We start from the raw sequence: 24,830 nt of genomic DNA, 5'->3' as shown, positions 1-24,830 counted from the left end.
GTAATTGAAACAATGAAACTCCTAAATAGTTAAAACTTGTAGACATTGTTTTGTATCTCAAATCACAAAGCCATGGTTCATTTAAAGTTGTCAAGGAAATATCTGTAACAGATGGAAAAAAATAACATGAATATATCTACCATGGGCTGGTAATGAAAGTTAAAGTTCAAAACAACATAAGACTATGTAAAACAGTATGCACTCTTTAAAAATGTAGAACACAAATCTGAGTGAGTGATGTTACCCAATACTTTCAAATATCTTTCATGATAGAACATCAAGCTCTACTGAATGGAGCTACAGCATGTGAAACAATAACAGGTAGAAGAATGGAGGCCAGAGCCGCATATTCCTATGGGTCCCCACTTTGCTGAGCATCTTGAAGAACTACTGATGCCTGGCTCTCACCCTCAACATTCTGATTTAAACAATATGAGCTATGGCCTGGGCATTAGGATTTTATAAATTTCCCACATGACCAATGTGTGGCAAGTTCTGAAAGATGGATGCCCTGCATACTCCATTACCGAGCAGCAATATGCACCTCCAAAGGTCTTCAAAGCTTCATGTTGCCCTGGGCTGGTAGGTCAATATGTTGGCATATTAATTTTCCAATTACCTAGTGCTTCATAAACTTTTGACTGCATATACCCTAAATGAAATCCTTTCCTAGACTGGCCAAAGGATATTGGTGAGGTATTAATGTTTAATACACTGCTGCTTCAGCTTCCCTAACAGAATTCCTAAACAAGCCCATTCCCCATTGCTAATAGCTGTCTTCAAAGCGAGAGCAAGTAAAATCTAACCGAAGTAAATGCCAGAGGCCACTGCAACTGAGAGTAAAATCAGCATGAAACTTGGTCACTTGGGTGAAACCAAGACTTGTCCATTTTCGTTGTAGAAGCAGTTTCACAAAAGATCTACTGACAGGATCATTAGTCCAAAATAATTATAAATTGCTTTGTTATCCAAATTTTAACAAAGCCAATAATTACTAAAATTTAACAAAACTTTAAAAGGTAAGCATAAGTGGCCTAACAGAATAGAAAACAATGCTACCACACTGATTGGCACTTAATAGTTTTCTTGAAAGCGTTCACATGTATTATTCAATTATATTGTCAAAACAATGTGTTGGTGCACCCCTGGAAGCAGGCAATTTGATTCCCATTTACAGACAAGGAAACTGAAGATCAGAAACAGTTACAACAACTACTGTTTGGGGGACCTAAACAGTAGAATCTTTTGTTGACATCAAAACGTCCATTCTAACATACCATAAATACTAACTCTTCAATTCATTAAAGTCAATTTGAATTAAATATTCTCTGACAGACATTTTTTAATTAAAAAAAAAATCTTATTTGCCTAGATTCCTGGTCATTTCATAGATGGCAAACAATTTACTTTGAATACACAGCAAAATCAAATAAATCTCTAAGAAAACCTCAATAAGTTAAAATCTTCAAGGTTAATTTATATTTCAAATTGGGTTTATTTTTTAAAAGATATCAATGAAAATGCTGCTACAACAGTGAAAATTTAGAATTTTCCAAGAAAAACTAGAAATGACATGAATATTATATAAAATAGCACTAGGCAGTTGGATTACTAATCACATTTACTGGGGAAATGGTAAAGATCTACAGCCCAAGAAACAGTAATATTAATTTTTAAAAATCATCTAATTAAATGGCAAGTGGTAAATGAGATATGTTCTTCCACAGGCAAAAATCTTTAATAAATTTATGTGTGCCTAGTCACACAGTCATGTCTAACTCTCTGCAGCCTCATGGACTGTAGTCTGCCAGCCTTCTCTGTCCATGGAATTTTCCAGACAGGAATACTGGAAAATTTCCTACTCCAGGAGATCTCCCTGACCCAGGGATCGAAACCCACGTCTCTTGCATCTCCTGCACTTTTGGCAGATTCTTTACCACTAGTGTCATCTGGGAAACCCCAATTTATGTATATTATCACTCAAAAATGGTAAAAACCACAAAATTTCTAAACTGTTTATTAAAGTAAATTCACAGAAAGAAAACCTAGAAATAAAAGAAGTATATTTCTCAGGAAAATTACAGGATAAAGAAAGATAATTACAAAAAAACCAAACATCTGTTACATGATCTTTCTCTTATTTCTCCAACTTCTTCCCTATATAATTCTGTGACCCACCCCTCCTACACACAACTACTTATTGGTTTTGTTATCTCCTAGGCCTGGAACGCTCTTCCCCACAGAGCTACATAGTTCACCTTCTTACTTCTTTTTTTTTTTTTTTTTTTTTACCTTCTTACTTCTTTCAGGTCTTTTTTCAGAACTTTCCTTCTCAATGAAATCTCCCCTGATCATCCCATCAAGTTTCAATATTACCCATGTTTCATATACTCTCTTTCCTACTTTGTTTCTTCTTTTTCTCAGCACTTCATCACTTTCCAACCTACAATTATTTATTTATCATATCTACCAGATGTAAGCTCCAAGAGGTCAGGGATTCTTGTTTGGTCACTGCTGTATACCTCATTCCTAGGAAAGTACCTTGCATTAAGTAAGTGCCCAATAAAATTTGTTTGATAAGTTGAACGAGTCTCCAGTTATGAGATGAAATTATTATTAGAATAAAGGTGTGGTGGTGGTGGTTTGGTCACTAAGTCATGTCCTACTCTTGCGACCTCATGGACTGTAGCCCGCCAAGCTCCTCTGTCCATGGGATCTCCAGGCAAGAATACTGGAGTGGGTTGCCATTTCCTTCTCCAGGGGATCTTCCTAACCCAGGGATCGAATCCACATCTCTCCTACACTGCAGGCAGATTCTTTACCACTGAGCCACTAGGGAAGCCCTAAATAAAGCTGAAAGAACACAGAAAAGACATGAGAAACGTTAAGCTGAGAATGTGTTACTTGACTTGATAAAACAAAAAAATAACACATAGCTTAAAAGAATTTTTAGATGGCAAAGAAAAACATAGGCTCTTTGTTTTAGAAAAGTGCTGTATCTGCCTCTAAATGTAGGTTTAGTAAAATGATTGTTCACATCAGAAAGAGTTATTTTTAAGTCTATAGTTTTAAGTCTACCCAGAGGATAACAGATAGTTAAGAATTACTCTTTTTTGAAAAAGACAATAAAAGAGATGTTTTAAGGGAATACAAATGCATAAGAAAACAGAATCTGCTTAAAAGCCCAGATTCAAAATTTTATGTAAAATGTGTCATGATTGTTCTATACCTATAAAAAACAATACTTACATTTGACTTCAAATAATTTGAAAAGTTCAAAAAACATCCAAAGAAAAACTTCTCAGAGAATATTTTATTTGTATAACCTCTATAAATAGGTCACCTTTTCTCCATATACAGAAATGAGGAGAGTTAAGGGCATTGTTTCTCCCTACAAAATGTCTTCTGGCTTTGAGAGGGAAAAAAAGGTAAAACAAATTGCAAATATCATTAAAGCTGATTATGAAAAGTTGTGATATCTCTCATATATAGTTTTAGAATCTCAAATGTCTATTCCATTATGTTGCTCATGAAACTCTTCATTTGAGCTTTAGCTTTTATTTTTTTTTCACAGTTGCCCTTTTTACTGAAAGTGATAATTTAAATAAATGAACAATTTATTATTCACAGAATTTATACAAATCTATACTCAGACTGATTCGCAAGTCTAAAAGAATCTGAAAAAAAAAAAAATCTGGTTATGCCCTAAGGCACTTGCAAATTTATTTGCAAAATCAATCAAAATCTGTACCTCAAATATCTGTATCATACAATTATTGACATCAATAAAGACAAGTATTTTAGAGTAGACCCCAGAAGAAAGTTATACACATTCTTTTATAAGATATATTTTAAAAGTCATAAAATACCTGAACAATTTCATACTATCACGTCAGTTTAAAGTTTAAAATGTATTCTATTCAATGGAAGACAAATGTTTTCTATATTCATTAAGCTATTCATTGCAGTGTTATCTATAATAGCAAAAATTTAGAAACAAATTATTTAGCATATTAAGGAAACAGTTAAGTAAATGATGGAATATCAGCTCAATGTAATATTATGTAGCCATTAAAATAATGGACTCACTAGGAGAACTTGGGAAAATATTTGACAAGCCTAACTGAACAAAAGCAAAACATAAAAAATAATTTAAATAGAGTATAACTATGAAAAATAGATATACATATGGAAAAAAAAACTGTAAAATGTTTATTTTTTAAGTACCAGGATTATAAGTGAATATTCCTCTACCCAGTTTACTATCATGTTATTGCACTGTTTTTCAAGGAAAAAAGAAACTGCTCAGTCTACAGTATAAATTTATCATTTATTCATTCATTCATGCATTCAACTATTTACTGAGCCCCTATTTTGTACCAGACACTGTTTTAGACTTTGGGGATACAATGGCCAACCAGACAAAGACACTGCCCTCACAAATGGGAATTAAGCAAACAAGAGAATTTTAGATAGTGGAAAACACAATGAAGACAAGAATAATGGAAAAGAGTAAGCAGGGTAGTAAAGAAGAAAGTCTACTTCAGATGGATAGTCTGGGAAGACCTTTTTGAGGAAGGGATATTTGAGCTGAGATCTGAATGATAAAAAGCACTGGCTACACAATAATCTTGGTGCTAGCAATAAACAACCTGTCTGCCAACACAGGAGACGTTAAGAGATGAAGGTTCGATCCCTGGATCGGGAGGATCCCCTGAAGGAGGGCATGGCAACCCACTCCAGTATTCTTGCCTGGAGAATCCCAAGGACAGAGGAGCCTGGCGGGCTATAGTCCATAGGGTGGCAGAGTCAGACACAACCGAAGAGACTTAGCACGCACACAACAATCTGGAGGAAGAGAGTTTAAGCTGACTCTTTTTAAAATCATCAAAGCTCAGCTCAAATGTCGCTAATTTCTACTACAAAGCCCCCAAGGTAGAAATGTCTTAGAGGGTTGAAAGGTTAGAAGGAAAGGTGAGAGTGGTCTTCAGGTGAGGTCATAGTGGTAGATAAGGCGTCACTAGGGCCACCTATGCCATAATGTTAGAGCTTAAACTTTGTTCTGACTGCAATAGATAGCCATTGACAAGTATAGAGATAAATTACTTGGGTACTGTATTAGTAATCTTTATCAAAGAAGTCACATTTTACACAAAATATTGTGCACAAAGTGTGTCCTGGTTTAGAAAAAACAGCAATGTAAAAGTCCAGAGCCTGGGCCAGTAATTCGCAAGGCAGATTAGAAGAAAGGAGCACTGACAGAGAGCCACAGAATAAGGTCCTGGCAATTAAGAAGGTGCTGCACTCTGAGCAAGGACATGAATGAAGACTGGGATTTAGTCATCTTAGTCCTGAAGCCAGAAGAGTTTCCAGGTAAGAAAAGAGCAGCCTGGGTCACACAGAAAAACACAGTCTCAACCACAACAATTTATTTATGGACACATTGGTTAAGAAATATTACCCAATTCCTTAAGTAAAGAACAGTCAAGTCTTTAACTTGTTTTTATAATTTTCCTTATTGAGGTTTTTCAATCACTCTCAGTGAGGTGATTCAATCACTCTCAGTAACTTCTGTAATCTTTACTAAGTCTCAAGTATAAAAAAAAAAAAAATCTCTGTGAGAAATGCAATACTGCTGCTGGATCAGGTGAATCCTTCATGATTAAAGTTCCTCATAACCAGACAGGCCAAAAACAGATAAGGAATATCTACTACAAAACTACCCATAAAAGCTAATTTCTTCCTCCATGTACATTGTGCAATAAATGCTATTTAAAAGGTTGGGAGTGGGGGGGAGAGGTAGAGCTCAATAATAAATAACAAAATAAAAAATAAGTTCTTTAACTACAACAAGAATTATATAAGCCCTCCTTAGTAAAAAATATAGAACATAATCATTTACAAACAACTGTTTCTGTCTCATAAAATCAATAATTTTAAATACTCTACTTCTCTGTATAGAAAATCATTTTACTTTATTTTATCTAGAAATAAATTAAGATTTTTTGTTTTCATCTAAAGTTGGCCAGGATTCTAAGACTACTATCTTTCTCTTTAAGTCTAATTTCACATATGTCAATTGTATTTCAGTTCTCTGGTTAATATGTCCTTTTTCCTTGTGTCATCTAATATTTCCTAATATGTTATTTTGTCTTCCATGAATAAAAGGTCAATATCAAAAATGTCAGTTAAAATTCATGCAATGCTAAGTTTGGTCAGAAGGAAATGCTTATTTTTGGTCCAAATGTTTTATCATCTATATCAGGAAAGGAAAGTTTGCTCCTCAAATAGCATTTTAGAATCTAAAAATAATGGAGTTTCTCAAAATGATTTCTTTTCTAAATTTCTTAATAAGAAACTTTAAAAAATAAAAACATAAGTATTATAAATATCTAACTGCAAATGCAGAATTCCAATAGTCAATTCTTTAAAGTTTGCTACTTTTTAATTTAAAATTACCATTTCTGCATTTTTCAAAATGCTTTTATAATTATTAGCAACTTTGTTTTTCCCCAAATGATTTACTCATAAAATCATAAAATCTGATTCACAAAATAAATGTTTCGTTCCAAGATTTATGGCATTTACCTTCTGCACTATCTAGAAAGACCAGCTTAAATGTTTTAAATAATTTTTAAAGATATTTAACTAAAGTGAAAGTGAAAGTAAAGTTGCTCAGTCGTGTCTGACTCTTTGCGACCCCATGGACTATAGCCTACCAGGTTCCTCCGTCCATGGGATTTTCCAAAGTATACCTTTTATAATTATTCAGATTTGTTCATTAGAAAGTTATTACTACCCTATTTTATCAATATATTATATAATAGAAAGTTATTAACATTTTAAAAATCAATAACCAGGTTTTAAAAATAACTGGTTTTAAATAAACTATTTTCCAACATGAACTGCATCTTTTCTATTGTTCCATTTCTTCTCTCATCTAATAAGTTAGGACTAAACCGCTGAGCAAATTGAAATGAATCACATTTTTTTTGCCATTTAAAAAAACATAATCACAGGTTATCTTTGAATTCTGTCATCATAATTTAAACTCATTAAATACCTTAACATCCTTTAAATAGAAACTTAATGCTGGAAATGCAATAAAGCAGCTGTAACAACATGAAACTTTACTTTCTTTAGATCCAATCTATGTGAACTGTATTGTGCTTCATTTTTCACATAAACATTCCATACAATTAACTAAATACTCTAAAATTCTCAGGGTACTGATTTGATATTACTAAGGAGACTTAAAAATATACATAGTTCTTTCAAGTTTTTTTGATGTGGACCATTTTTTAAGTCTTTATTGAATTTGTTACAATAGCTTCTGTTTTATGTTTTGGAGGATTTCTTTTGGCCACAAGGCATTTGCGATCTTAGCTCCCTGACTAGGGCTTGAACCTGCACCCCCTGCATTGGAAGGTGAAGTCTTAACCACTGGACCACCAGGGAAGTCCCTCAATTCTTTTTTTCTATCTAAAGCTTTGTACTCTTGGATCTCCTAACTCAAAATAATGAAATTCAATATTATAAAAATAAATCATTTAACATGTGCCAGGACCAAAAGTAGGGCAAAACTGAACAAATTTAGACTATAAATATCACTTTTATTGTTATACTTACTTCTTGCAAACAGCTGTAATTGTACATAAATGAGAATATAATTTCAATATATTCTAGTTACATGTGATTTGGAATGCAGACAGCAGGTATTAAAACAACATTCTAAAAAATCCTTACTGTAATGGTGATATATTTCTGTAATGGTGATATAAATGTCAGATAATAGAGTTAGAGTACTAAACTTCAGGGTTATAGAAAATTTTAAAATACCACTAAACTGATTGTTACTATTATATCACATATGTATCACACATTATGTCATATATGTATCACATATTTTTTGTCTGATATACTCAAACTCAACATGTTTGTCTCAAATTGAGGAAAGTCAATGAAAGAGTTAATCACAGGATCATTTAAATAGCAAGCTTGCTAATAAAAGCTTATCAAGAATACTATTGTTCAGTTAATAAAATGAAGCAGTTTTTAATTAATAAACAATCAGGCTTTATGTAGTGTTTTAAAACATACCAAAATGCTTTTCACTGATTTGTCTCACTTATCTCACAAATGCACTAGTGGAAAAATAGTAGGAAGTAATAAAAAATTAGGATTTCACACCAGCCCAGGTTGGATGCATGAGACAAGTGCTTGGGCCTGGTGCACTGGGAAGACCCAGAGGGATCGGGTAGAGAGGGAGGTGGGAGGGGGGATCGGGATGGGGAATACATGTAAATCCATGGCTGATTCATGTCAATGTATGACAAAAGCCACTACAATATTGTAAAGTAATTAGCCTCCAACTAATAAAAATAAATGAAAAAAAATAAGGATTTCACTAGATAAGACTTTAGCAGATAACAAGCTGGTAAAAATTATAAGTACACATTATTTGCAACTATAACTTAGTTAGGGGACTTCTGTGGAATGGGTATTTCAATAACATTTTAAAAGAAAGGAGGAAAGTTGACTGCATTGTTCTAAGTATAGATAATTTGAAAAAGTGGAAGAGTGAGTCATAATGGTGGTAGTGGTGGGGAAACAGACAAAAAAAAAAAAGAAATTAAATTTGCTCTGAAGAGAAGGAATGGAAAAGTGAAAGGAAATAAATAAGTATAGATTGTAGAGAATTATTCAGGAATTTAAGAATAGGACTCATAGCTGAAATGGTAGATAACGAAAAAAGCTTTAGAAGCAACATTTAAGAGTAACTATAGACAAGAAGCATTATTATAAAGAAATACCTTCTGCTTTTCTTTTAGCTACTTTTTTAAAAGTAATAAATATTTAAGAAAATAAAATTGCATTTTTATTATTAATTTAAAAAGTTGATTATTTCACAGTTTTACCTTTATTACTGGAATTTTCATTTTGACTCTTATTATGGTCATAATCTACTCACATTCTTCTCTTACCTTAATGCTTTTAAAAATCTTTTTTCTATTATTATCATTCTCTAATTGCATTTTACTTTCAAATTATGACTTCTAAGTAGCCCTCAATCTGTAAGTGGCTTGAAAATATAGGTTTAAAAAATATACACTAGATGAAACACAGTATGTTTGAAAGAATTAATAATATATATAAATAAAGCTATTAATTATGAAACTATGACGCTTGAAAGTCAAAAGCAGCAATTCTACATTATAATTTTAGTTTCTGAACATATATATTGACATGGAATTATAAATTCATTAAAACTTTCTCAAAAATTTATACACAGAATTTCAAAAGTCTGAAAACACAACATTAAGTTATGCTTCATCAGTACAATATCAAAAAAAACTAAATGAAAAGTGGGGAAAATCAGGCAAAGACACCAATGGTCAAACATGTCTCTCCAAAATAATATATCAGCAGAAACTAACTTTTCTTTAAAAATCATTCTGTTTAATCACTGTCTCATCAAAATTAGAATGACAGGGCCTTGCAACATCTCTCTTGCTTGGGGTGTTGACTGTTGGGAGGATAAAGAATGTTGATAAAGGATAGTGGTCAGAGGGTATCCAGGAACCTGTACTTTCCACTCAATTTTGTTGTGAACCTAAAACTGCTCTTGAAAAAATAAAGTCTATTAATAATAATAATAATTTAAAAATTGAACTTGCCAAAATATAACTCTAGAAATTTGGGTTATTTAACAATAATAAGGTCATGGCAAGGGATCTATGTTCTGAAATGTGTGGAAATGCTAAAGCTAAAGCAATTTTTTGTTTTCCAAAAGAATGCTTTCCATTAATATATTTATAGATAAATTCTTAACTTTAACAAAAGAATGGCAGATCTGGGAAGCTTCAGAGAATACTGAAATACATTCAGAAAGAGTTCAGAAAAAAATTTTTGAATGCAAATGATTAAAAGTGTTCAAAATTAGTTTCATACTAAAATATGAATTGGTTTTGGCTGTAAAAAAAGTTTTTTTTCTTTGTTACAAATAAGAAAAAGAAAACATGTGATTAAGTGTTCCAATTTAATGTATTTGTTTGCATGTGCAATTTTTGGTGACTCAGCTATGCAAACAAACAAATACATTTATATGGCTTAATTATCTATATTTCTTAATGAAATAGGGAGATGTAAAGAAAAAAAAAGTCAAAGAAAAAAAACAAAACAAAATTCTGACTGACCGCTTCAGTAACCTTATTTACTCCTGTCCCTTTTATCCCCGGCTAGGATGGAAAATGGAGAAATAAGAAGAGAGGCAATAAAGGAAGACATAAACATGGAAGCAACCTAAACATCCATCAACAAATGAATAAATAATGAAAATGTGATAGGTTATTTATTCATAAAAAAGAAGGAACTCCTGTCACTTGCAACAATATGGATAGACCTTAAGGGCATTACACTAAGAAATAAGTCAGAGAGAGAAAGATAAATACCATGTGAGCTTCCTAATATGTGAAATCTAAAAAACAAACAAAAACTCTGAACTAGATATAGAGAACAGAGAACAGAGGTGGGAAATGGGTGAAAGTGATCAACAGATACAAACTTCAAGTTATAAAAATATAAATCATGGGATGCAATGTACAGCATGGTCATTATTCATTAATAATAATAATACTGTATGGTGTATTTTAAAAGTTGCTTAGAGAGTAGATCTTACAAATTCTCATTATGAGGGGGCAAAAAGGTAATTATGTGTGGAAATGCATATTAACTAGATATACTTTACTGATCAGTTCACAATGTATTCATATATTGACGCCTGTCTGTACACCTGAAACTAATGTTACATGTCAATTATACCTCATTTTTAAAATAAGAAGAAAAAGGGAAGAGATCCAAGAAAAGAAAAAAAGAACAACTGCTTTCTTCTTTCCCAGCACTGGCAATAACAAGGGAAGAAGCAAGGAGAACAAAAAAGGATATTCCTTAACATTCATGTTTCATGTCCCTTCTCCTACCCCAACCCTCATCATCACTGAGTTAAAGTTGCATATTCCATGTTCCTACCATGTGATACAGTTCAGGGTCTGAGAAGAAATCCTTCCTTCTGGGAGGGTTGGTGTTGGAAGGGAATGATAAGAGATATAGGTCGAACACAAAATGCATTTAGTGTTCCACCAAACAAAGAAACTCTGAATGTGTTTTCACATAGTCATAAACTAACCTTACATTCTACAGTGCTATGCTTTAGAAACATTATGAGAGTTAAGTCTTTTGTGGATCACCCTGGAATCCACAAGCCCTTTAACACTGTTTCTGCAAAAATTAATGTATAAATTAAATTCATTATAATTTATATATAATTCATATGTGAATAAACATAATCTATATAAACACATTTAATTTAAAAATCCATTTACAAATTGAGAATTATCTACATATTTAAGAACTATAGTAAAGATACCTATCTTCCCCACAAGAAGCCAGTGTCAGCTAGAGCCAGAAAAATGATAAGGTGTTCAGATAGGAATCAGGACCATGGTGATGGAAAACAGAAAAGCTTTCAGTTCAGCAAAACAATGAAAAATACTGCTCTAGGAAGGAAAGCCAAGATTGCTCTATAAAGGGAGAGTGTAGTCTACCTGTGGAGATAAACAAGGACCTTGGCCTAGGAATATTTTAGAGTCCACTGGATAAAGAGAATTCACACTGCAGATGAATGGTCAAGACTAAGCTACATTCTGTTTCTGCTACATGCATCTGACTTGCTTTTCATAGTGCATTCTCTTCTAAATCATCATCCTTAATTTTTTTATTATCATAAATAGGAGTTGCCCAAGTGCCAGAGTTTCGAAGGTTGAATAAATGTAGTGAGAAAGGCTGTAGCCTGTGAGGCTGGAGCCTTAAGATACTGTGCCAACCCTTCAAGTGGTAGCCAAAATAAAATCCAGAAGATAGGTAAAAATCTAGTGCATACAATATACTCAAGTAGTCTTTTCTTGTTTTGGTAATTTACTGCTATACAATATTTCTGAAAAATGGTTTCTATGGTTTCTATTTTATTGCTGGGTACACATCTTATCTCATTAAATGCATTTATGAACACATATGCAAACCTTCTCTTTCACATGTACATATATACAAATACAATTAAGCATTAAAACTTCAATATTTCACATTTTTAACTACAAGACCTATATTTTTCCCCCTAGTTCCCAATATGTCCACCTAAATAGAAGCAACAGTGGAAAAGGAATTAAAATTCATCCTTGCATTTCCTGTAGTGGTAGTTTTTGAGCGATTATGGCCATAATGGACCCATACGATCTGATTCATTGCCCCTGTGCCTATTTTCACCTATTAGTGCCCAGACAAAAAACTGACCTCTAGGGTAACATGGTGACATCTAATTAAATGACTCTGTCTGTAATCTAGTCAAACTGTAGCATAAATTTCACTGAAGAAACTGATGTATGTTTAGACCCTATATTTTAAACAATAGCATAATTTGCCTTGATAATGGCAAACATATTTCCACCTTTTTGTGCCTTCCTAAAGGAAGGAATTTATTACATCACTTTAAAAAAAGAAAAGACTGAAAATGATCATTGGTTAAGTTGGAGAATTCCATCATCTTTTTTTTTTTGGACATACAGCCTTCTAGATTCCCTGCAAGGAACAATGGCAACTGCTATCAACTTTCTATTTCACAGTGAATCATCACACTTTTGCATTTTCTCTATAGATATCATAGAGACAACTGGAACTATCAAATATACTAAAGGAGCTACCATTTTCATTGCAGTTTGTAGGAAGAAGAAAATAGAGAGTGGATTTTGTTTTACACCAATACACATGCTTTCTTGGGGCAAAGAAGCAGCTTTTTGTTTCCCATTCTGTGGTTAACTTCTAGAAAGGTGATAGTAATCTTCTTACACAGATGTGCGCCCACTACAACAACTTCTAGGTAGGAGGAGGGTTATAAAAAGAACAAGAAATCAAATAAAAAATAAGGTATGAGAGAAAGTAGAGTGATGGAAAAAACTGAGAAGGTCATGGTAAATAAAATTAACTTCCAGTAGAATTTTTAAAGAATAAAATGAAGCAGTCAAGAAGGAATAATAAAACAAATAATCTTGCAAGAAAATTAACTTCCAGAATATAGAAATATCTAGAGTTGGATCAATACTATAGGATTCTTTACTAACACTTTCAGAAGAAAATGTTTAAGTCCCTATATTATAGTTGTTCTATTCCTGTATGCAAGTATACCTGCTAAAGAGTTGAAAAATCAAGAACATTAGGAATATTTGGATGCAGTTGTGAATAGAAACACAAAATGTATTAATAATTGAAACATGTACTTCCTACTGTCCTATTGTGTTGAAATGAAATCTAAAGCCAATTCAACATTTAAATAAATTTTCATCCATACGTGTAACATAAGGGCTCTGTTTTCCTATTGACTGCCATTCATGGATAGTAAATGAAAAGCTAAAGGTGATCCAACAGCTCTTTATTCCATGCCACTATAATATTATTTACTAAATTTAGAAGTTATAGCACCTTAAGTACAAAGAAGGGGACAGCACTAACAATCCTCTAATCTGAAGAGTGTTTTGTTTCTTACCGTGTCTTTTCCACCTGTGACCTCTTATTGACATGCTGGTTACTGCATTTCTTGATATTCTAGAGGAAGTTGGTGTGATCTCAACTTGAATACACCTTGTACCCTCCTTACTAGATCTCATGGCACCGTGAGGCAATGAAGCTTGTATTGCATTGGCAACCTAAGAAGGAAAAATATAGTTTAAGATTGTCATTGAATAGATGTATTATTATACTCAGATAAAACAAGATGCTAAATTTTAACAGGTTTTTAAAAAGAATAATTCCTCCAAGATATATCATAAGATGATACATAAATCCTCTACATTAAGAAGAACAAAATTCACAGTTAAAAATATATGTGATGAAATTTAAAATTCAAAAATATTAAATTATATTTCCTAATGCTAATTAATAAATGCAGCTCTAGCATGTTAATGAGAACATTCTTACATATGAAAAGGACTATCAGGCTAAGAAGTTAGCTTAATGAAAATTTCAAATCATGTATACCTTTTTCAAGTATAAAAGTTTTCTATTATAACAGGAGCATGAATCATTGAGTATTAATAATATATTAATGCACTACAAATGGCTTCTTAATTTATAGTTTTAAGCTGAGAAATTTTAATTTACATAAATAAGTGAGGCACCTACCAGCAATGGCTCTGGATATAATTCTAGCTGGGCTCTGTATATAATATCATCCAATGCTTTTTGAGCTAGATCCCATTCTCCATTGTAACTATAAAATTAAGTATAATTATTTTAAATTAATTCTATATAAATTAAATAAGATATAATGAGAAACTATCTTTAATGAGGAAAATAATTGATCATATTAGCACACTTCTTAGCGTTCTACCCTCATTAAAAATGTATTTTTAAATCTTTGAATTCCTTTCAATTATATCTGAAAGTCTATTAACAGAAAATTTTATAGATATGCATTTCTTCTCTAAAGAACATGTCTATTTATAAAACATGTACCCAAAAAGCTAGGCAATTTCAAAGCATTTCATGCTTTCAAAGCAAGTCAGAGCATAATAAATTATATACCTTGGAATAATGTTCAGAACACTTAATGGTCAAATTACTCTGTAACTCCCACAGTTTTTAATGAAAATCTATAACTACTGTGGCTTGCAGCATCCTAAGTAGTTATTTCTTTGCATTCACATAGTCAGTTAGAAGTGTATATGATATATGCTACACATATCACAGAGATATTAGAGGGAAAAGTGTGTGTGGACTAACTTTCAAAGATATGGCCAAACCATTCCTAAAAATTGGCTCAATGATGGAATGGACAGAGAAATAATGGCTTTCTCATATGATAACAAAATAAAGGAGTGTGAATTACATCAAGAGTACAAGTGAGTCCTAAAAAATGGAAAGAGCACTGCTCTCACCCTAAACACAAGATAAAGCCAAGTAATCTAAAAAATCATAACTTCTCATGAATGCAATAAGGAGCTATGGTAACAGGGCAACTAAGTAGCCCAGCAGCCAACAGCAGTCAAGTGCCCTTGAGGAGACTCAGGCCACAATGCAGGTGGGTAAGAGAAATTCAGCTAAACTTTTCAACAAATTCCTAAAAGCCAAGTGTGGGCCAGACAAGAGTACAGACACTCTGGAAGTAGATGCAAGGGGATTCACACCCACTCATTAGCTCTTCTTCACAAACCACGTTTAGGCACTCACAAGAAAAGCTAAGCACAAAGCAGGGACCAGAGAAAGCTGCTCCTGGCAGCGCAGGCCTGAAGGAAGAGGCCGCCACCAGGGCCAAAAAGGCACCAAGGTCCAGCCAGACCCTGTCAGGAGAACTAAAGTTCAGAGCCCCGGGGAAAGACGAGCAAACCATTTCACCCCAAGGGCATAGGCAAAGACCAACTCTGGCTGTGAGGGGGAGAAAAAGAAAAAACCTCTACTTGCAGGGAAGAGTCAGGACCACTGAGGAACTCCTACCCTGATAAGCAAGGACTCAGGGCCTGCTTAGAAATGAGACTAGACCAGAACAATAGAAAATACCACTTCCTCTTCCCCACCACCCCGAACCAGGCTAGTACATATCTAGAAACATGCAACAGCACTCTACTGCTAGAGGAGAGGAAAGAACATGGAGAGAGACCCTCTCTGAGGTACAGATACACCGGGAAAGCTGAAAGCTGAGGATAGAGCAAGAATATTGAGGAGAAACTCTCCGGCTCTAAGTACCAGGTAACATAAAAGGAATCTGAAGTAGGTGGTGCGATATAGGTAACCATAGCAACAACGAAATCCAGTCCCAGCTCACTCCTCTCTATAATAACTCTACCAGTATACTAGAAAAGAGGCATATCCATTTCTAGGCTTAAATAATATTTACCTCAATCTCTACTGTCCTACTCATGAACAAAATGATGGTCAAATATTACAAAGCACACAAAAAGCAAAAGGCAAAACAGCCCACTGTCAAGAGACAAAGAAAAACAGAACCAAATTCAAATGCTACAGTTACTGGGGAAAATAAAATCACTAAGATTAATATATTAAAGTCTCTAGTGGAAAAGAGGGGCAACATGCATGAATAGATGGATAGTTCAGCGGAGATAGGAACTATAAGAAAAAGCTAAATGAAAAGACTAAAAATAAAGAATGCTCTCACTGCGCTTATTAGTAGACTTAACAGTCAAGGAAAGAATCGAGGAACATGAAGACAGATCAGCAGAAATTACTCAATCAGAAACACAGCAAAAAAAGAGAAAAAGGAAAATATATCAGAACATTCAAGAGCTTTGGAGCAATATTACTGGTCTAACACGAGTCAAAAAAATTTTTCTTAAAGGGCCAGATAATAAATGTTTTAGGTTCGTGGGGTCAGCTCTGTCACTGTAACACAAAAGCAGCCACAGACAATATATAAATGAATGTCACTGCATTTCAATAAAACTTTTTTTTTTAAGGGAGCAGATCAGATTTGGTCCAAAGATCATAAATTCTTCCTTCAGTTAAGAAGCTCATAATCAAGACTTCCCTGGCAGCCCAGTGGTTAAGACTCCATGCTTCCCCAAAGCAGGGGATGTAGGTTGGATTCCTGGTCAGGGAACTAAGGTTCCATAAGCTGTGTGGTGTGGCCAAAAGGAAAAAAAAAAAGGAAGAAGTTTATAATCTACTAGGGAAAATTAGGGTATCAAGTGAATATAATATATATAGTAAGAGAATTAGAAAGTAAAAGATCAGGTTCCAGGAAAAGTATTAACACCTAAAGCAACAAACAAGATATCATTGATTTTAGAAATTAGTAGCATATTCATAATAAACTTTGTGATGAAAGAGACTTTAAGATGTTTTTCAATAATTAAAATTTCTGGAAACGGAAAAAAGATACTCATTAGGGAAAAATGCTATTTGGAAATTACAACAAAAAAATAAAAATAAGTAATGACAAAAGAAACTGTGAGTGTAATTACATATCAATAATTTTCATTCTGTCTTTTAATTAAAGATGACAAAGTGTTTTAGTTGGTTATATATTCTTTAGAATATTAAAAGATTTTAAATAATAAAACGTATTAGGATATTGATTCATATTTTCACAAAAATATGCAGATTATTTATTGAGATTATAATGCAGTAACAATAAGACTATAATTTCCCAAAGAGATCAAAGGTTAACTTTGTATATGAAATAAACTTACAAGGCAAAATAAATTCCTGTTAACATTTGCACCATGAATCCTGAAGAAACTGGTACCCTGCTACTTATACCTTTGTATTTTCTTACTTGTTGTCGAGGATAACCACAAACACAGATTCTAGAAAGACCAAAATAAATATATTTGCAAAATTAGTAAAAATATAGATAATATATTTTGTAACATCTGTAAGTTAACAATGTACAAGGTATGCTCTCATTACAAACCAAATAGCAATGAAACAAGGAATCTTTCAAAACAGAACATTTGTCTATAATATTTTCCTGAGTAAGCTAGACTGGAAAAATATGTAGAAAGCTAGAGGTATGTTAAAATATAGTAAGTGAGCCAGATTCTCAGAGATAGTTCACTAATTCTATTCAATCATTATTGATCGTATTATTAATGATTTTTGGTTATCATAAAAAACATGAAACTCAGTGTTATTTAGCATGAATAGATAAGTGATATGATCCTCTATTCCTGACAAAGTTCTTGACATAAACTGCAGGCTTCAAAAAATTATTCTAAAATTATACTCAAACTTCATACAGTACATCTTAATAAATTTCAGATAGACTGAAAAATTTGCTAAAATACCATAAATAAAACATAAAATACTAGTCTTCACATGTCTAAACATGACACCAAAGGTAGAATCTTACAGACCAATAGATTTTACTAACGTTTTTAAAAGAAACTACAAGAAGTATTAATCTTAGTGAAGAATACTTAAAGAGTATTTAGTTTAGTAAATACAAAGCCACTTCAAAGTCTAACCCTGGGGACCAATTACATATGTCATTCAGAGAATAATATGAAATAAACATGTTTTGAAAGTCAATTTAAATGACAGGGAAAAAATTATAAACCCATGTATCCTATCCCATTTTATAACAAACAAGTACGTAAAAGGCATGTATCACTATAAAATAATCATATACAAGGACACAGAGTTTTCTATTTTCTTCTCTATATTTATATGTATTTTCTAAATTTTCTATGATCCCCATGCACTGCTTTTAAATAAACACTAAGTTTCTATCTCTAATAAAATTGGAAACCAGTTGTTTTCTCATAATATGGTGTGACTGATATAACACAGCACTCACTTTTTTTTTGCTTTATTATCTGATTTAATATTTACTTTATTATTCTTTCTTGAGATATAGCCATATTATTTTAAAGATATACCATAAAATGTTTGGATATTTGTGTATATGGCATAATGATCACATAGTAAGTCTAGTTAACATCCATTACATACAGTTACAAATTTTTTCCTTGTGGTAAGAACTTTTAAGATTTATTTTCTTTGCAACTTTTAAACATGTAGTACAGTACTAACTGCAGTCACTATGATGCATATTATATCCCCGGACTTACTTATTTCATAGCTGGGAGTTTCTACACTTTCACTCCCTCCACTCATCTCGCCCACCTCTCACCACCACCACCACATCACCTCTGTCAGCCACCAGCACAACCTTCACTTAATACGGTACTAGAAAACAGCCTGTAATTTACCCCTCCACTCAATTACTACTTGGAACTTAATATTCCGTCTACTCAATGAACCTAAGCCTTCACTTAAACATGTCCAGGTATGCCACAGACAATTTCAAAAAATACCCCCTTGAGGATATCATTTATTCAAAGCAACTTTAAAGAATAAATATAAATTCATTCGATATTGACAGGATCTTAAAATTCTTTAGAACCAAGAGTAAGAGGGAGCAGGGATACTTATAGAAACAGGGCCTTTGCCTGGAACTAAATCTGGCATCTTCACCTTGGATTTCCCAGCCTCCAGAACTATTGTTTAAGCCACTCAATCTACAGTATTTTGTTATAGAAGCCTGAGAGAACCTCAGAAAAATCAGCTCTACATGAAATAAAAACTCAAATTTTGCTTTATATTATAAAAACTTATACGCAAATAAGAAAAGATACTCCTCTTATTACCTAAAGAAGCAAACTTAAAACAATTTCTTCCTACACTTTACACCTTTATAATAGGAATGGTAGTAAATAACTGAGAACCACTATATGAAAGATAAGATTTCTCAATTCATTTATTCATTCAATAAATACTTATTAAGGATTTATATTGTGTCAGACACTAGGGATATAGATAAAAGATATAGGTCCCACAGGGATTCATAATCAAATCAAAAAGACCGTTGTAAACAAATATTTGCAATGACTAAGATGACAGAGGTAGCAAAAGGAGAGAGAAGTAAATGTTAGTGGAAGAAGTAGAGGGCCAGAGAAAGTTTCCCAGAAAGAGATTTCTTTGAACTACGTGTGTTCTTAGTCGCTTAGTCACGTCCAGCTCTTTGCGACCCCATGGACTGCAGCCCGCCAGGCTCCTCTGTCCATGGGGATTCTCCAGGCAAGAATACTGAAGTGGGTTGCCATGCCCTCCTCCAGGGGATCTTCCCAACTCAGGGATTGAACACAAGGCTCCCACTGTAGGTGGAATCTTTATCATCTTAGCCACCAGGGAAGCCCCTTTGAAGAAAAAGCGGTGTTTGGATTTCCCAGGCAAGAATACTGGAGTGGGTTGCCATTTCCTTCTCCAGGCGATCTTCCCCAACCCAGGGACTGAACCCACGTCTCTGGCATTGGAGGCAGATTCTTTACCACTGAGCCACCAGGGAAGCCCTAGGTGAAAATATAGTAAAGGGCAAAACCAGAGAAAGAGGAAACAGTGTGACATTGAGGAGACTGGTAGGATTTTAGTAGGAATAGAATGCTAGGACACTAAAAAGTAAGAGAAGCTAGCTAGTTAAGAGTCAGAGCATTTTATAACCTGCTACGCTTTATCATGAAGGCAATGGGAAGCAAATAAGATTTTTGTTTTGTTGTTTTAAGCAAGGGTTTGACATGATCATATTGGTCTTTTGATATCACTCAGGCTCTCTTGGGAGACTATAGAGAGGAGAGTATCCAAATATCCCAAAAATGAGAGGAAGGGAGCCTGAACTAAAGAAGTAATTGTGGGGAGAAGGAGAATCCATGGGACTGGAGTCACATCAATTAAGTATCAACAGCGACTGAGAAGGAAAGAATAAGAGAAGTGTGTAATTAGCCCTACATTTAGTTTGGACAGCTGATTGGCTGGCAGCCATTAAATCAATTTGGACAAATATTACATACTGTTTTGAAAGATGCTAAGTTTCAGATGTGTTTATTTTCAGGTATATAATACAGGTGTCAATTTTGTCTGTCATGCTCTCTCTTCCACCTCCGATATCTTCCATTAATGATCCCTCTATCCGTCTTACCTTTAGGAACTAGTCTTCCCCTATAAAATCAAGTACAGCCATGTGATTATGGTGAGGCTGCCAATAAAACTGCCTGTGACAAGAGATCACTACTCTAAGATCTATTTTTCCCTTCAAAGTACACACCCCTCCACACTTTCCAACCAGTTCTAGCTGGAATAATGGCCACCTGATGGAGCCTATATTCTCTAGCCTTCCTAGCATAAGTCTGATCATGTGACTAGTTCTAGACAACCATTTGTAAACTGAAGTGGTTTGTACCCTTAAAAAGCAGCTGCTTGCCTTCCACTCTCTCCCTACTTTCAGGACAGAAGGCAGATATAATAGCAGTGATCCATCATCATAGAGACAAGAGGGAAACCAGAGAGAATGCAGAATCCCAAGAAAGAAGGAGCATGAACACTTGAGAAATAGAGCCAATCTGCCCTCAGACCATCTATTAGCTTGGGATTTTATGTGAAAGAAAGTGAATGGCTACTTCCTTTAAGTTACCGTTATTTCTGTTAAAACAGTCCAACCAATATTTAACTGATACATACAAGTATACTTCCAATAATACTGCTACACAACTTGGCCCTAGAAGGGTTTATTCGAGCCTCAGACAGCATGAGCAGAGACTTTGGCTGGACTGTTTTTCACAGGGAACCTGGGACAGACGTTCTTTTTTCTGAGTTCACTAAAGGTAGACAATGTCAGTTTTCAGCTGCCTGTGGTCACTGCTCTTACCACACAAAAGAAGCCTACTGTCAGAAAAAAAAAATGTACAATGCCAAGAGTTGATAACCTAACATCATTTGAGCCTCTGAATCTAGCTGACCCTGAGGTCAGTTCCATTTCTGTTTTTCCCAAGTGGTTGTTGTTCAGCCGCCCAGTTGTGTCTGACTCATTGCAATCTCATGGACGGCAGCAGGCCAGGCCTCCCTGTCCCTCACCATCTCCCGAAGTTTGCCCAAGTTCATGTCCATTGCATCGGTGATGCCATCCAGCCATCTCATCCTCTGATGCCCTTTTCTCCTTCTGCCCTCAATCTTTCCCAGCATCAGGGACTTTTCCAATGAGTCAGCTGTTCTCATCAGATGACCAAAATACTGGAGCTTCAGCTTCAGCATCAGTCCTTCCAACAGTATTCAGGGTTGATTTCCCTTAAGACTGACTGGTTTGATCTCCTTGCTGTCCAAGGGACTTTCAGGAGTCTTCTCTAAGTACTAGGAGCCAAAAACTTTCCCAATGATATAATGCAGTTTTATGCAGATATCAGTCAGTTACAAGAGAAAGAATTCTAACTTTTCATAAGATATTTATGGGACATTTTAGTGAAGATGTTTACTGAATCGGATACATAGGTTTAGAAATCTGGGAGGAAAGTATATGGTTTAAAAAAGAAAATATTGTCAAAAATCATTTACTGTTATTATTACACAGTTTGGGTTTTTTTTTTTTTTAACAACTTTGCCTTGGCTCTAGGATGGTCAATCAACTGTTAAATTTACTTTAGGTAAGAGCTAGAAAGCCAGATCTCTCAATTTACACAAGATATAGGAATCTAGGTCCTCTCATTTTCTCTACTAGCTACCTAAGGAGATAAGCAGTCATGTATTACAGGGTTTATTTACGTCTTTATTCAGAAATGCAGACAGTTAGTGTCTTAGTCCATTAGGATTGCTATAACAAAATACAACGGACTGAGTGGCTTATGAACAACAGAAATTTATTTCTCATAGTTCTGGAGGCTAAAATCACAAGATCAGCGTGCCAGCATGGTCAGGTGAGGGCCCTCTTCAAGGCTGCAGACTTCTTGCCATATCCTCACATGACGGGGGGGTGGGGGGGGGGGTGGGGGGTGGTGGTATCTCTTGGCTAAGAATATTAACCCCATTCATGAGGAATCCTCATGACTGAGGTACCTCTCAAAGGCCCAACACCCAGTACCATCACATTGGACATTAAGATTTCAACATAAGAATCTGGGGGTGGGTGGGAACACAAACATCCAGATCATAGCCATTAGGGGCTTTTGTTTGTTTTTTAGCTAATAGTTTTTAATAGCTACTAAAACTTTACACCATCTGCTGCAAATGACTTCAAGAATTTTTCATTTATCAATGAAAGATTTTGAAAAAATTAAAACTTAATTATTTCCTTTAATTGTAACTGTACTTATCAGATCACAAATCTCAAATAGAAGAGATCATCTTTCATTCATTTACTGAACAAATAGTTACTAAGTTTTACTGTATGCCAGGCCTTTCTCTTGAGTAGACTCTGAGCAGACAGCAGTGAAAAAAATCAAAGTTCCTGACCTCATGATAGTCCAGCAGTTGACAGGATATACCAAATGAACAAACAGTAATAACAGTTTTATAAGCACTAAAAGGAAATAAACTGGGGTGGGTGGGAAAGTGCTACTATAGAAAAGATGATAATGGAAGACCTCTCCAAGGAGGTGACATTGAGCCACATCCAAAATAATCTAGTCTTAATAGCTACAGCATTAACTGATAATGGCATCTCTTTACCTTCTCTTCTCCATTCTTTTTTTTTAATACTTAAGAATTCTGATTTACTCTTCAGTACTCTGATTGTTCTCTTCAAAGATATTCTTTTTGCACAGATTTTATTTTCACTGAATTTACATAAGATATATAACACAGCAAAAACCAACAATAAAGCTACATGTCACTTGAGTGCTTGACTCCTCTAATCATTAGAGGGTTACCCTGAAGTTAACTGATTTCCCTTTACAAATCCAAAAGATAAGTACTCGACCTTACAAAAGAGCAGCTGAGTGACCTAACCCCTACTGCGGTATTAAACTTACTCTATGGTCACATTTGGGCTTCCCTGGTGGTTCAATGGTAAAGAATCCACCTGCCTGGTGGGCTACAGTCCACAGGGTTGCAAAAGGTGGACACGACTGAGCGACTAAACAACAACAACATGGTCACATATAGATACCTCCCAAATTCATAAACCATGAAAAAATTAAATTCCTTTTGGAAGGCATATTTTGTCAACATATTTTGGGGAGAAGATCTAAGTATCAATTTGTAAGTGAGGGAAATTACTGCCATGATTCTCATTCTCTGTTGAGAGACACTACTATCTCATTCTTAGACTGAAAGAAAACCTGTGAGATTGTTGTCAATATACTGAATTACAAACCACAAAATGATTAGAAAGTCCAATTCCAGTGGGACTGACTGGAGAGACTATTTAGAACTTAAAGTAGGAAAAAAAAAAATAGATTAACTACCATCATTAGCTCATAAGACCAGTGAGTAGAAATTAGAAAAAAAGGGAAACAATAATTTTTCTATTTTTTTAACTTGAGAAATATTTAAAATTCTGTCCAGTTCTATACCATATCTATTTGGATAAAACATATACCATGACATAAAACTAACCAATTTCAAAACCTCTTCCTTTTCTGCTCTGCTTTTTAAATAGTGAGGAGAGTGGAGGTAAGAAGGCCAGGAGAGCAGAAAAGTGGAAGAATAAGGGAGAAAAGAGAAAATGGAAGAATTACCTATACAGCAATGAGCACTTTTCTTTTCTCATGCTTCTGATCTTTGAAATTAGGAGCCTAGTAAAGGCTGCATCTTCTCTCATTTTCCTAAAGAGAGTACCACATACAAAACTAGTACTGAAGTTGTTGGAGGAAAGATTATTTCCAATGGGTTGTAAAGGAATGATTTATAAAGATAGGAAGGTTTACAAATTAAATAATAAGCCATGAAAAGTCAATTGTAGGTTCCTTCAACAAGGAATGACCTAGTGTAAGGTATGCTCTAGAACGAATTTTAACTTCAAACAGGTGGGGGAAAAAGAAAGAGCGTCTGTGCATCTATAGGGCACACTACATAACAGCTGTCCTTCACTGAATGATAACAAAGTGGCATACACTGTGCTAGGAGCCTGTTCTCCCTCTCTCTCATCAGTCACAAAAATTAATCCACAGGATAGTTTCTTTGCACAAAGGTGTCCTTAACAGACAGAAAACAAGAAGAAATTTATTAGGTGATCAGAAGGCTGACTTAGAAATGAGGAATGTTCATATAGGAAAAAACACACAGATCAAGAATCCCTAGCAGTACATATTCAAGTTACTCAGTGAGGTGACTCACCAAGTGAACAAAATCAGGACAGTTGCTTAGACAATGGGGGAGAATTTAACTTATAGCTTAGTATAGTTTCATATTTAATATTTATATTCAACATCAAAAGGCAAGATAAGCCATTTATTAAACACACTTGTATTAAAAGAGATGCTCAAAGAAAAGAAAAATATTTTCAA

The 24,830-nt window shown here is 34.2% G+C and overlaps 1 protein-coding gene and 1 long non-coding RNA gene across 3 annotated transcripts in view; one reads left to right on the top strand and one right to left on the bottom strand.

Moving 5' to 3' along the window:
• HYCC1 (hyccin PI4KA lipid kinase complex subunit 1) overlaps positions 1–24,830 on the bottom strand; it is a 94,047-nt gene that overhangs the window by 12,103 nt on the left and 57,114 nt on the right. For both annotated transcript variants that reach the window (XM_020876470.2, XM_020876472.2), the window contains exons 8-10: positions 17,250–17,366; positions 14,227–14,314; positions 13,592–13,751 (exon numbers count right to left, since the gene is read on the bottom strand). In XM_020876470.2, coding sequence (XP_020732129.1) covers positions 13,592–13,751; positions 14,227–14,314; positions 17,250–17,366 — 365 coding nt within the window. The remainder of the gene's footprint in view (positions 1–13,591; positions 13,752–14,226; positions 14,315–17,249; positions 17,367–24,830) is intronic.
• Positions 5,026–10,341, top strand: LOC139034141 (uncharacterized). Its single transcript, XR_011486584.1, has 2 exons — positions 5,026–5,373; positions 10,243–10,341. It is a non-coding gene; the product is annotated as an uncharacterized lncRNA (long non-coding RNA).

Source organism: Odocoileus virginianus, unplaced genomic scaffold (genome assembly GCF_023699985.2).
Source record: "Odocoileus virginianus isolate 20LAN1187 ecotype Illinois unplaced genomic scaffold, Ovbor_1.2 Unplaced_Contig_29, whole genome shotgun sequence".
In the NCBI taxonomy this organism is placed as follows: domain Eukaryota; kingdom Metazoa; phylum Chordata; class Mammalia; order Artiodactyla; family Cervidae; genus Odocoileus; species Odocoileus virginianus.
Note: the sequence above shows the minus strand (reverse complement) of the source record. Positions and strands in the feature narration are given on the sequence as shown.